Source organism: Mizuhopecten yessoensis, unplaced genomic scaffold (assembly GCF_002113885.1).
Source record: "Mizuhopecten yessoensis strain PY_sf001 unplaced genomic scaffold, ASM211388v2 scaffold716185, whole genome shotgun sequence".
Taxonomy (NCBI): domain Eukaryota; kingdom Metazoa; phylum Mollusca; class Bivalvia; order Pectinida; family Pectinidae; genus Mizuhopecten; species Mizuhopecten yessoensis.
Window position 1 is genome coordinate 73,426 of NW_018479990.1, and position 14,797 is coordinate 88,222.

Here is a 14,797-nt window from a genome sequence, read left to right on the forward strand (position 1 = left end):
ATAGAGTCCCCTTGATCTAAGGATGCTCAAGACCAAATTTAGTCAAAATCTATTCCGTTCAGGACTAGTAGTGTTTTAAGGAAAAGTTGACGACGGACGCTGCGGTATGCACAAGCTCACTTTGGTCCTTCCGACCAAATGAGCTACCAATAAAAAATCCTCAATCCCTACGGTAGATTTTAAAGATTTTACCTCTATTTCCCCTATTGGGCCTCGCCCCACCGTTTATACAAAATTGAGTCCCCCTTGGCCCAATGATGCTCCAGACCAAATTTAGACAAAATCTGTTTGGCCGTTCAGGATTAGTAGGGTTTTCAAGGAAAAAGTTGACAGACGGACGACACAGTATGGCACAAGCTCACCATGGTCCTTCCGACCAGGTGAGCTAAAAATGAAGGAGTTTCCATACCTTCTGCAATCTGCGATGTTAGGCACTAGTCTGATGCTCATGACTAGTAAATTTAAGTCTGGACTAGTACCGGACCATATACATATTTTGACCAATCAAATAGACATTTATCAGCAATGAGAAAATACCTGCAGCTAAGCTGTAATTGAGGATAGCTAAATATTAACTACTTCACAAACAAGAAAAGTCTACTTTCTCCATCAAGGGATTTTTAATTGACCGACGTACACTATCACAAATTTGCATTTTATTCTTTCTCGCCTGGCTTGGCAATCTGTTTTGTTCCTCGCAGACGACCAGTACGACGAGCGGCAATAAGACCGACCTGAAAACAGAGAAAAGCGGTGTTATTGACCTCAGAAGCATGATATCATGACTATTTCTTTTGAACATAGTCAGGCAACTTATTCCACGACTACATAATATACAATATCTTTTGATTGATCATAATTGGACTTGACAAGACATAGACAATCCTTGTGTACCAACCATCTTCCTTGTGGGACAAGTGCAAAATTACATCAGATGTTAGATAGTTACTCCTATAACATAAGATATCATTTTGCCGACTGCAGCCTCTTATTTACGAAACACTAATTCTTTGATGCAGATTCCGCTCGAAATCCGGGCGGAACAAAATCGGCTTAACAAAACGAAATGATACAGAGTTTGCTTGTATTCCACTTGTAGAACATTACATGTAATCCATTTTTGTAGTAACCACAAAATCATGGCAAATGTTGACTGCTTAACTTCGAAAGAGGAAAAACTCATTATTTATGTATATTTACACAAAATTCTTCTCATTTAATCATGGATTTATGGAAAGGAATATTTATTGGACCCTGTTGAACATTAAAATGTATGTAAACACGATATACTTTTTCTAACACCTAACTTTGAACATTTGATTGTCAGCATCGGGAAAATCAGCTATGGGCAGTTAGAGGTAACACGGCGTCAGTCAAAAGTATCTCCCCGTGTAAAACCCCTTACATTGTTGGAGTAGTAAGAAAGTATGCTTCAACACAAAATCTCATGATGGATAAAAAAAATTGTCAAAAATCCTTTTGAAATACAGAAATCTTTCCGCCTCCATTCTGTAAATATGGTTAACGAACAAACAAACTGTACCTTTCTACCCGCTGAAGTGTCTCGTCTGACTGTGGATGCTTTACCAATATGCTGATGGTTACCACCTCCGTGAGGATGTTCAACTGGCTGTAAACAAAAATATTTTTGTATTAGTAAAATTTTCCACAGAAATTTGTTGAACTTATATTTTTCTTTAAATACTGAAAGATAGAATTTCCTAGAAACAAAGAAAGTCTGACCCGTATCAAATTATTTTCTAATGGTTTTAGTGAATTTAAACAAATCAATTTTTTCTTCAAGTGGCTTCTCGCATATTCACCATGCCTTAAAATGGTTAGATCATGATATTAGCTATTACTTTTGAGACCATGTTGTGTGCTCTACAATGTTAAGAAAAAAATATCATAAATTGAAAAAAAAACACCATATCAACAAACTCTTCCTTCTTAGCATTACTGGGTCTCTTCGTAGCATTATAGCGACCAACTTACGTTCATAGCCACACCACGAACTTTAGGCCAGCAGTTCCTCTTAACCTTGTATTTGAAGTAGGCACGGCCAGCCTTCAACATGGGTTTGTCAATCCTTCCACCACCAGCAACGATACCTACACAACAATGCATGGGATAATAAATTACAGTAAATAACAAAATTACTTTTATATCCAAGAAAAGTGTTCAGTTATATCCAGAAAAGATAACTTTTCATTATTTCATTTCTTGCTTTACAAACTTGACATTTCAATTGCAATTGCAGTGAAATACTGGTACCATGGTTCTTTTTGAAAACAGTTCACCATTGGCTTGGCTAATTGAAAAGATAATTCCATTTAACAAGTTTGTTACAAGTTATAACCAAGACCCTTTTACTTACCAACCATGGCTCTGTTGGCTGACGGGATGACCTTCTTTGAGCCAGATGGCAGTTTTACACGGCTTTTCTTGGTATCGGGGTTATGGGAGATAACTGTGGCGTAGTTTCCTGAGGCACGGGCCAGTTTGCCACGGTCACCTGCCTTTTCTTCAAGACAACATACGATGGTTCCTTCGGGCATGACTCCAACTGGCAAAATGTTTCCAATTTGCAGGGATGCTACAATGTAATGTATGAAGGATTTACAACTCGTACGAAATGACTATCATAATACCAGACATAGGTTCTGAAATGAGAATATGGGGTTTCATCGATTATTGATCAATGCTCAGATTTTTAAAATAGTTCACATCAATAACATTCAGGTCAAAGTGAAGAAATTTTAATTCATCATTGCATTGACTGTTCACAAGAAGATCGAACTTATCATGGAATGTGTCATGACAATATTGAAGGCACATGTTCAGCTAGTTGATAGGCTTTGAGTATAAAACAAACTGAACATGGCTAGGCCAATACCTGTCCTTTGAAGATCAGAGGAGTGACACACAAATTCAAAGGCAGATAAGTCTATTATGCGCAGCTGCCACAGGATTCATTCATGTACATCAAAAGATCAAATACTCCAGTGGTGTGAAAATCCCAAGTGAAAGTAACCCCTGGGATTTCATGGATGTGTATCTAACATAGCTGAAAATCCATGTTTCTTGTCTGCAATAACATTTGCTTTTGAATCTTAAAACATATTTTTCCTTCATTTATCATATCCTTTTTTCTGTGTTGTTGTATGTCTAACTACATCAGGATGAGCGAGTAAACAAAATCTTAGCTACTGTTATATTTAAGTTTTACTTCACACATAAACAATGTATATTGTTTGTGTATAAACTAAAACTTGGATACAACATATTTTCAAACTGATTATAGAAGAAAATCTTACCAGCTGTGTCATAGCTTTATTTTTTAAAGAGTATAAATGTTAACGTAAAAATTGGTAATTCCATCCAGTATATCGTCAGTAAATCAGTCTCAACATAGAAATAGTTACCGGTAATGAAATGTGCAGTAATTCATATGCTGCATAATAAAACATATCCAATAATAATTACCCTTCTTTCCACAGTACACAAACTGTCCAGTGTACATGCCTTCGGCAGCTACGAAGGTCTCGGTCCTGTGTCGGTACTTGTAGGGATCACGGAATGCTACCTTGGCAAGAGGTGCACCTCTGCCTGGGTCATGGATGATGTCCTGTGAACATGAAATCAAAACATGTCTAGGGATAAACAGAATGCACAAGTATACAAGTAAATATTGAATTCTGCAATGCCACATGCTGCCGTAAACAAACCAACATGGCATGTACTGGCTACACTTTACAAGCTGCAAAAGATTTCTTGAATAGTTAACATTTAATCCGGCTTTAAATGGTTCAACATTCAATAAGAAAGATAATATGACACAAATCCACCTAAAAACTTACTCTGATTACACCCTTGATGTATCCATGACGTTCAGCAAAATCAACAGGTCGAAGAGCGGCCTTCCCTTTCCTGGTTCTTGTATGGGCCTTGAAAATGCCCCCAGGACCCTTTCTCTGGGATCTGATAACACGGCCCATTGTGCTCTGTAAACCAAATACATCAGAATAATGGACGATCCAAATGGAGTTTGTCACAAAGTTTCCCAAAAAATCTAAAGAGGATGAACAGTTGAGGGTACATGTACATATTACAGGACATTCCATCAAATCCCCAGTAGAGTTTAATCTGCTTTAGTAATGACCCCTATAAAAAATGATTTTGGATAATGATACATTGCTTTTTCATAACATGTATTTTCCTCAAGACATAGAATATGCTAAATCTGAATGGATCAGTTTTGTTGTTCTTCTGCATGTGTTGATTGATAGTTTTGGGAAAGATCACAGATGATGGACACCCTTATATATTGTGTTTATACTATCTATAATACTGTTATAGTACGTAATATAATTTATAAACATCATATTAGCGTGTCCAGCACCAGCGTGAAGGTTTCCTTGTATAAAAACACGTTTCTGTAGAAAAAAATGTGCATTCGTCATGTTCCACAGGTAATAGACAACATATCCTATGCCTATATTCTAATATGTAATTACATATTAGAATATAGGCATAGGATATGTTGTGTCTATTACCTGTGCATACACATATGTTTTTAATTGATATATCATTTTATGTAACATCAACGTCGATTAACTCACATTATTTCTATGTTTAACTTAAGTCTTAGATCTCCGGTTATCCTAGTCAAAATGAAATGCAGCTTATGAGCTTGCGTGTCAAAATACTGCGGACAAAATACCGAGTCAATAATGAAAAGGTCCAGTTTAAATCAATAGTAACCCTGCCTTTTTTTGACAGAAATGAAAGCACAAATGAACATGTGGAGATGTCAATATATTAACTAACTTCAAGAAAACCTGTGTTATTGTGATACAAGCGGTATTTGAGAAGACATCTGATAATTTATGTACTTTTCATTCGCAAATCGTTTATTCATTACATCAAAATTATGTTATTTCTGTTGTTAAATGACTAAATCATAAAATAAATGGATGTTTTTCATTCCACAAAGTCGGATGGCGGAAATTAAAGCGGATTGAAAATTCGGTCCACATTTGCCACTCACTCTATAATGGCCGATTTCCGGAAGAGGCCGACCGGTTGTTGGGAAAGGGGGGAAGTTGATAAATATTTACATAAATTTGGAACAGTTAATGAAATATCACAATTTTGTGAAATATCACAATTTTGTTTATTAATTCTTTTGAATTGCATTGTTGCGTGAAAAAAATGTAATATTATAAACAACCGGCATTGTCGTATATTTTATAGCAGTTTCGTTAACGACGTCTATAGGCTGTTCCATAAATATTAAATACCTGATTCTCTATTTTGGATAATGTATGTGGACGCATTTAAATTATCCGACAACTTCCTTCTCATAAAAATAATAAATCTACTCAAAATATAGAATCAATGAATATTGAGTTAGCTTATTATTTATATTAAATGTAACCTATCTGACTTCTTCTGAGATTTATGAAGTACACTTTAACATTTTATTCATCTAAAACTGAAATTATGCTGTATATTCACCGAAAGATAAAAGTCTATGTTCATGTGATCGTAATAAATGCATATCAAAGTGATTTTTCTTCAATCAATTTATCCTAAAATGTGTTAAAAGCTGAAAAACACGACGAACAATCGAAGTGTCGCTCCATCACGTGATCACTGCATGTCTATTTATATCGGGCCTTTTGTGAGACTGTGGCCTAACCATCAAACAAGCAGCCGTCGAAAAAGTGTCATCCGAAATTATAATATGACAAATGTTCCAACTCAAAATGTGCAGGGTCTAGAACAGCAAGTAAGTTTGGTTGTGAAGTTAATTGCCTATTTTCCTGTGATTTCATGACCATGTAACGGTCTTGCGGAGAAGGAATTGAAAATTTCTGAACGAGCAACGTGCTCGTATCGTTCGGGTTTCAACAAAATGGCGACCGGCATATTCAGAATGTTGGTTGTGCAATTATGATTATAGTGTGTTTTTCGTTTTGTAATGATGTGTGGATAGTTTCTCATTTTCTAGAATTTCGTTCAATGGATAGGTCATAACCTGCGTTCAAAATGTTTATATTTTATCTTGATTGGAATGGTTCAACCCCCCCGCTCTCTCCACCCACAGCTTAATATACCACATGGCCCATAATGCTCTTTCCCAGCTGATTCATGTGTTTGCTTAGATTTCTGTCGATCGGTGGAAGCTCTTTTGAAAAAAAATGCACACATTTCCTTAGTGAAAGAAATGAATTTGTGAGAGAAAAAAAATGTTATTCGAAATTAAACTATGAGATTTTGAAAGATTGCCCAGGTCATGAGCTATTGGAAAGTGTTGCAACTTCGGCGGGGTATACAATTTCAGCAACCTTTGTAGCTGTTAATATTTCTAAATCAAAATACGAGTTTTTTTTTCTTTTTTCTTTTTATTGAACATTTCATAAGTAAAGTAGCTCAACTTGAATTTTTCTCCAGGTTAAAACTTATAAAATAAAAGAGATATAAAACTTGACTTCAACAGTAAGTCCTCCCGGTGTGTCATAACCAAGACTTTACTAACCCCCATATCCAGGGGTCGACACTTACACTAGTCCGCCTAACCTAACTGATCATTTGGACTTGTGAATTATAAAATAAGAATATTCCTTTTTTGAATTTAGAAAACTGCTTAAAATAAAATATATTGCAAGATAATTGTTAAAATGTTTCTAAAACTTCACCAAATATTTTTATGGCAGTAGTTATTTTAAGTCCACTACAGTCAATTACTTTTGATGTTTCGTGCTGTAGATCGTGATGTTTCCATATCAGGAAGTCTTGGACTAGTTACGTTGACGAAGGGCTAGTAAATAATCTATCCAAAACTTTTAGGTACTGTTTTGTTATGTGTGGCTAATACAGTCTCATTCGAAGTTTTTTCTATGTCGTCGGGGGTCAATCCTTAGGGTTAACGATAAGATGGCCCACAGTCAGTCTAGTAAACATCATGAGTGTTTTTGTCAGACACAAAAATTGGCAGGGGCTGGAGGAATCGAGCATGATGATGGATGATGTTTTTGAACCTTTATATCGCATGTGGTCAAAATCAATTTCAGGAGAGCATTTGTACCTTAGGCTCATGCTGACCCCTGCTGTCGTTGTGCCTTCAGCGGCAATTTGTACGCACCATTTTTGTTGTTAATGCATTATTTGCAAACTTGCACGAGACCTTCTTCCTAATGAATGTTTTCTACTACAGTTTGCTGGGATAGACATCAACGCAAGTCGCCCCTACAGTGCTAACAGGGGAGACAACTTCAGTCGTAAGTGAATCATCTTCCTAGATTTTGTTTTTGTTTGGTTGCTGTATTTATAATTTTCTATGATCTGGTGGAAATGTGTTTGCCAAGATATCAATACAGTTTAGTAAATTTGAGTGTCGGGAGTGTGGTGTGAAATTCCTCGCTCTGAATCCTTTATTTCCCCTTACTTTCACTTATAGGGATTTTATTTTTGTTTGTTGAAGAATGATTTGCTATATTTAGGCAAAATGTGAAATTTTGATGATCCTTTTATTATGGAGTAAATTAAGCAAGTTTTTTAGAATTGAAAGAAAATGGTCAACATGGCCTAAGGAATGGTGTTAAAAATATACCCCTCAAAAAAACTGCAGTAATATTAAATAATAAATATTTGTAATGTACTGGCAGCATTTTTCTCTTGTCGAGAAAAATATCATGTTTTAGAGAAAGAAAAATTGTGTTAGTAAATTTAAGCTATATGAAAAAAAGAATCACTTCATTTGATGTGATTTCATATCTATAGAAGAGATCTAAAAAAAACTGCGTGGTGTGGATACTTTCACTTTGAAGGAAGCTATATTAATACTTAACAATTAAACAACGTCAAATTCTACTGTGGGCTTAGTTTTTTTTACAGCAGTTTAAGATGGCACATGTGTATAATACACAGGAACTAAAGTTTTCAATTTTGTAACCAGTCTTAATTGAATAAATCAATGACTACTTTAAATTCGGTTACTTCCAGGATGAGCCCTGACATCAAAAAAGACAAACAAATGTCATTGAATAATTGCCCAAGAAATCTATAAGTAACCAATGTAGTTATATGATATTATTACAAAACATTGGAATATGTCTTTATGAAGATTTAACTCGTTCACCCCTACATTTATAAACTTGACTTGCCCAGTCTTTGATATGGCAGGGTTCAAATGTGACTGGAGGTGAATGGTAGGGGTGTCACAATACGCCAAAAGTGTATCACGATATCATGCAATAAAGAATGAATATATTGCGATACATATCCCGATATATTGTCATAGGAAAGATGTGCTTGATTTTATTATAAGTTGTCAGAATATTATCAAACTTAATCATATGCAATATGGATCACATAGATTTAATTTTTTTCGTCGAACCAACCATCGATTACAATTTTTTTACCAATATTCCCATCTTATTAAAAGTCTGTTTTATGCTTATTGGCATATCTGTTAGAATTTTTAGTAATTTGCAAAGTTAAAACACAAAGCAGAATGAGATGCATAAAAATAAACTTTTATAAAAAAAAAAAATGCGATACAACAATATTTCAACTCTGTATTGTGGTACAATACCATATACCAGTGTATTGCAATATACCTGTTTTCCAATATATTGTGACAGCCCTAGTGAATGGATAACATAGATATCCTCAACCTCCCTCTTGGTCGACTATGGATGAATGATACAATATACTGAAGTTAATTATAAAAACCATGTTCAACAAGTTCTTATTTGAAGATCGGTTCGTTCATCTGTTATGAACTTAAGATAGCGATTACATTTTGAATGTATGGTGTATGCAAGAACAGGGTGATATTTTGACACTGTTTATTGGGATTAAAAGCAATAATTGAATATCACATCTTTGTGGTATAATCACACCTTTTGTGATTTGTAGATGGTGGACCAAAATATCGACCTAACAACGTAAACCCCAGATTTCAGGAGCAAACATTTTACCATCAAGGTGTTGTATTAGCTCGCCACTTAAAGATACTATGTCTGAACCGGAACAAGTATTTTACTGGGTGTTGTAAAAATTTGTCATAGGTTAGAACGTTAACTGAGGCAGTAGGTTTCTTAATGAATCTAGATCAGCAGGTTTGGTATAAATCATTTTTCTATTGAATTTTGTAATATCGTATTTAATAATTTGTCTTCTGTTTTTAGAGACAGAATTCATTGATCAATTTTGAAGATCGTTTTGTAAACTTAGGTACATTTTGGACAGTTGCAGTGTGTGTCTGCCTTTTTTTTCCGACTGAATTCTGTATCATCCTGATATGAACTGCCTGTTTAGTGTATGTACTGTCCTTTATATTCGTCGGATCTCCATTTTCAGATCTGTGTGGTATTGCCGTAGTTCCTGGTATGAAGACATTTTTCCAACAGGAATTTAATATTGCAAACTTGACCTCTTTGTTTGAAAGTGCCTTTTTTATTTAGTTACATGGTATCTGTACATAATCTGTCCTTTTTGGTTTCCTCGATACATTTGATCTTGGGCCTATAATTAGTGCTATGGCAAGATTTTTGCATTTTTGCTTATTTTACCTGACCTGTTTTAGATCTGAAAGTTCATTCAAAGCAACAATTTTATTAAGCTCTCAGCCAGTTCTATCTTCTTGATACTTTTCTTTTTCTTTCAAATCCAGTATTATGTTTTCAAGTTCCTTTCAACACGGGCAGTTTGAGTCGAACAACCTGAAATGTTGAGCCCGGCAAAAACACAGTCTGAAAACCTATTGGCATACCGTCAATTGAAATTTAATACTGAAAAAATTAATTGATCAAAAGTCTTCAAAGCTTTCATATATATATATCTGATGGGTATAAGTTTGGGAAAATTTTCCATAGTTTAAAAAGAATACACATACCGTATACATTAAAACTGTCCAGTAAAATTTAGGGAGGGTGACTTAGAGAATGTTTTGAATTTGAAATTTGGAGACATAGTAGCTTTAGGTGTTTCTGTACATTTGCGTGTTGTATTATTGTTCTTTTTTGTTTCCTCTCCACTGCTGCATGTCTCAGCAGCTAGTTTAGCGTCCATGCATTTGGGGCTCCTTTCTTTGTCTCCAACATTTAGAAAGAGAGACTATAGATGTTGTCAATTTGTAATGTATTTTTGAATTATTTTTCAGTTCAATTAAAAAAAAATCATTAAAAATATTTTGCTTTGCATACATTTTGTGTTAATGTTTGATAGTTTAGGGAGATGCATCGTATTATATATTCTACTGTATATCAATTAGACCTCTACACTTTATTTGTGATAAAAAAATAATTCTGTTTGCATGTAGTTAATATTTTACCGTAACTTTATTAAAATCAAAACTTTATGGAAATCATATTGTGAATTTTTTTCTGAGTTTGTAAAAACACCAATTCTTTGCAGATTCCAACTTCTGATACAATAGTTTTGTGTAATTTTATGTCATATTTATGTCCTTGGCCATGTGAACTGTAAATAACACATGTATTAATCGTCACACTCATTTCTGTCTTGTTAGAAAGCAAAATTTAGTAATAGTTATCGTTAAACCACATGGGTTTTAATCAGTATTAAATCGCCGATCGTGCGAGAAGGTGATTCCTTATTTCTGGTTATAAAAAGCCATTGGTGAGAGAGTGTTTTGAAACACAGTATACTTAAGACATTGTGTACAGCAGGAAGCTGGCAGCTTGGTTTGTGTAGAAATCACATGAACAATATGCTACAATACACTTGATGGTCAGACAGAACCAGCATGCCCAGTTAACACTAGAATAACAGGACACTAAACAAAGCATTGCTGCGAAATCAAGGTCGGCTCACAGATTACATGCTGGAATTAGATATGATTCTAGCTAGCTGATAATGCTATAATCATTAGTACATTGCTGGGTTTATAGTATTGCTATGGCATAAACATAATGTTAAAAGAAAATAAGGCACAAAGATAGATATTCGTTTGGTTCTTTGTTCTAACATTTAACCCAAGCTGGGGCCAAAGCAGTGATTAGCAATGGCTTATGCTCATTTTTGTACATTCATCTTTTGATGTGTCCCATTAAATTTAATGAAAGAAGTATGGAACTGACATAATATTTATCGAACTAGTGATGGAAAATGGCCCATTGTGTGGTGTGGCTTTTATAATCACTAGGCGTGTCCAAAAATGACATGAGGAGTTTATACTGCTTGTTGAGGGTATCATTTGAGCAACATTTTGATATGGTGGATCTGAAGTATTGCTTAAGTGTTGCTAATATTTGTTAGCACAGTGAAAAATTGTAAGTCTAAAAAGTGGAAAATGATTCCTTTGTTTTCGTAAATTTTATTGAAATATTGCATCTAAGTTATCTGGACTTTCTTAAATTTCTTCTAATAATGGTAAAAAATGTTGAGGTATGGTGATGGGTGTAATAATTAAAATTTGTCCAAACTTTTGCTCCGGACTGATAGGAGGGAGAGCTGTGTGTGAGAGATGGTAATTGGAATAATTTTCCTTAACAAATTTCTTTTAGACTGGCAAGTGGGAGAGCTCTTCGTGTGTGAGATTGCTAAATAATTCTTTAGATTACCTGGAGGGATAGATGCATGCCGGATTGTCAAATAACCTCCTGTACACTGGCGGGTGGGAGAGGTGTGCATGTGAGATAGTAAGGAATAATTACCAAAATATCTTCCAGACTACCAGAAGGGAGAGGTGTGGGTGTGATATCGTAAGGAATAATTACCAAAATATCTAACAGACTTCCAGGAGGGAGAGGTGTGTGTGAGATTGCTAAGTAATTCTTTAGATTACCAGGAGGGATAGATGCATGAAGGATTGACAAGTTATCTATTGTAGACTGGTGGGTTGGAGAGGTATTTGTGAGATAGCTAAGTGATGTCTTAACTGCTGGGAAGGAGAGGTACTGTAGTAATTAGCTGGTAACCTCTGGTGTGGGTATGAGATCACTATAATAACTTGGGTTATTTCCATGTGACAGGACCACCTCCTAATGTGCCACCACCAACTGGTAGTCGTTATGTACCCCCTCACCAGCGAGACGGTGCTCCTGCTCCGGTACCCCCACCAGGCAACTTCCCACCTGGAACTGACAGTGGTGGTCGAGGTATGTAGGCAGATCCTCCAACACTGGTCAACACTTACTCCTGTTAACATTGATACACTAAACAATGTAGACAGAACCAGTGCTGTTTTACACAGTTAACACATACTCATTGATACACACATTAGTGTAGACAGATATGTTATTTGATTTGGGGTGTCAGTTATCCTTAAATCTACAGAGGATGACCTATGTCTAATACAACACTACACCTGGTCATATTGACAATTTTCAGAATATTTTGTCAATAATATTGATGTTTTGCAAGTTCTAAAAAATACATCCACTGCAAATATGGCATGCATGCATTAAAATGCAACAACTTCACATTGTGGGACATTTGATCGACGGTGTTCTGAGCTTATGCGATCTTTTTTGAAGAATGGATGAATGGAAGGATTAGATCTAAAACTAACAAGGATGTTCTTTACTGATCATGATTTGAACTAGACATTCACTCTGACTACTATTCCAATTAAATGTTTTGGAACATAGTTTAACACGGAAATATTGCATCAGTTCTTGGATATCTAAAAAGAAGTTAAAATGTTTATGTATTCTCAATAGTACAGACTAAAATGAGGAAATCCTTTGAAAAATTACTCATTCACAGCCTTTCATAAATTTGATTTTCAATATTAAATTTGCTTTATTTATGAAATACTCCATGCTGCATTTTAGTTGCAAATTTTCATTTGGATTTACATTGCTTTTATCTTTATTGCATGATGTACTACAACAATTTCAAACTGTTAGAATGAAATATATCTATATGTACAATCTTGATTGTTACTTCTATATTTATTCTTCTGTATTTTAATACTACAAAAAATGGGAAATTAAATAATAAAATGGACGAAACTTTATGAAAAATTGTATTTGGGCTAATGTATAAATTGCTTGTAAGGAACTTTATAATAGTGGTTAACTTGTTGTATTTATTTTAGAATTGTTCAATTTAATACTAATTTTATCACAAAATCTAACAACACCATGTTGATCACTACCATTAACATTGTGTGGTGCCTTTGAATTTACCAACACTTTTCAAGATACATGTACCTTATAGAAGGATATTTTTGTATGGAGTTTAAATTGGCTGATTTTTCTAGAGTAAGAAATGTCATCACAGTAAAATTTTAGCTGTGGTTACGATGAAATGATTTTTGAAAAGTTTAATAAGTAGCTCTAACATTGCAATATTGTAATAATGATGTTATTGTCAAAGACTTCGATTAGTTGGAAAAATCTGTCCAATTTTAAGTAGTGTTTTTGATACATACATTTTACAACAGGTTGTTCCTTTATGAATTGGAAAAATATAGCATTATTTGTCCTTGGTTTTTGGTCTCTTTTTGGGGGAGGGGGGTGGGGGTAGGGAATAGGACACTTTTTAGCTAGGGGAAACAGCAGTAAAACTGAGCCAAAAAAAGTCACTGATAAGTAATTGTTTGCATTAAATATGTTTAAATCAAAATTGAGAATGTTGTTTTTTTGAAAATTTAGCATTTATTTCAAAGTAATTTTATTTAATACATATATGCTTTTTGGTTGTATGTTTCTAATGTTCAAATATTTTTATATAAAATAGAATAACAAAACAAACGAAAAATGAATGAAGACCTTGGAAAGTTGGTTTTTAATAGCACAATGAGAACAGAATTGATTAATTTACCATGTCATGATAAAAATCTCCATCTATAAGGCGGTGACATCTTGTGTATGACATTTGAATGGTGCTGACCATTCTCATTGTACATCCAATTAAATAAATAATTAAATTATTCTAGGTGGCTATGGAGGCTACAATAATCAGGGACGCGGTGGATACAACATGAATGGAATGCCTCCCCAGACCTTCAACCAGCCCAGTAAGCAACTGCCTGACTTCTTGTTCAGATAGCCTTAACCGCTTATTTTAAACTATATATAAATTTAAACTTTTTCATGATAATTCAGTTATTATAAAAACAATAAATTATTCATTCATTAGTTTGCTTTTATATTCTTTGTTTTATGCTATCAAGTGTCTTGCTGTAGTAAAATGCAATATTATGATTCAATTCAATAAGTTTGCTGCTGTTTATAAATAATCAATCTAAAAGTATAGGATATTTCCAGATGTAACAATCCAAACTTGAAGTGGGGAGTTCAGGCTGTATTGTCACTACGATGTTTCTAAGGGCTGCACATAACAATCTGATATCCAATCTGTAGACTAGAAGCACTTTTCTCTCCATTCACACTGTAAACCTCTCTAATCAGTCATCACTCCAAACGTCCTAACACTTTTTGAACAATTTAATTACAATATTACATTTTGGTCTCTCTCTCTCTATATATATGTATGTTACCTTGATGCTAAGATGTCTTGTATACAAATTTATTTTGTAACTTTGGTACCCTTTACACAGACATGAGTGATGGTCGTGGTGGCTACAACAACTACAGCCGCGGAGGTTACCAAGGCAACTATGGTAACCAAGGTGGCCAAGCTGGCAACTTCAACAGCTTTAACCGTCGTGGAGGAGGCCAAGGAGGATACCAGGCCAACGGCGGCGGGCGGTGAGTTGTATTACCAAGCAGTCTTGGTATTCGACTTTTAGAGATCATCAAAAATCTTGATTTACCATGTAAAAGTATTCAGTCTTCAATGGTGAAATGAA

The 14,797-nt window shown here is 34.7% G+C and overlaps 2 protein-coding genes across 9 annotated transcripts in view; one reads left to right on the forward strand and one right to left on the reverse strand.

Moving 5' to 3' along the window:
* Positions 1 to 601: 601 nt before the first annotated feature.
* LOC110441993 (60S ribosomal protein L8-like) lies at positions 602 to 5,120 on the reverse strand. Its single transcript, XM_021485343.1, has 7 exons — positions 5,051 to 5,120; positions 3,861 to 4,004; positions 3,487 to 3,628; positions 2,378 to 2,596; positions 1,996 to 2,111; positions 1,544 to 1,630; positions 602 to 734 (listed from the first exon to the last, which is right to left on the reverse strand). Exons 2-7 carry the CDS (start codon positions 3,996 to 3,998, stop codon positions 657 to 659), a joined length of 780 nt encoding a protein of 259 aa, XP_021341018.1. The 5' UTR covers positions 3,999 to 4,004; positions 5,051 to 5,120; the 3' UTR covers positions 602 to 656.
* A 550-nt stretch (positions 5,121 to 5,670) lies between these two features.
* LOC110441992 (ATP-dependent RNA helicase DDX3X-like) overlaps positions 5,671 to 14,797 on the forward strand; it is a 31,628-nt gene continuing 22,501 nt past the window's right edge. For 2 of the 8 annotated variants that reach the window (XM_021485335.1, XM_021485336.1), the window contains exons 1-6: positions 5,671 to 5,794; positions 7,223 to 7,286; positions 8,929 to 8,997; positions 12,009 to 12,134; positions 13,922 to 14,002; positions 14,546 to 14,696. In XM_021485335.1, the coding sequence (XP_021341010.1) occupies positions 5,750 to 5,794; positions 7,223 to 7,286; positions 8,929 to 8,997; positions 12,009 to 12,134; positions 13,922 to 14,002; positions 14,546 to 14,696 (536 nt within the window). In that variant the 5' untranslated portion in view covers positions 5,671 to 5,749. Of the gene's footprint in view, positions 5,795 to 7,222; positions 7,287 to 8,928; positions 8,998 to 9,372; positions 9,400 to 12,008; positions 12,135 to 13,921; positions 14,003 to 14,545; positions 14,697 to 14,797 lie in introns of all 8 variants that reach the window. The other 6 variants (XM_021485339.1, XM_021485338.1, XM_021485340.1 and 3 more) reach the window with 6 other exon arrangements.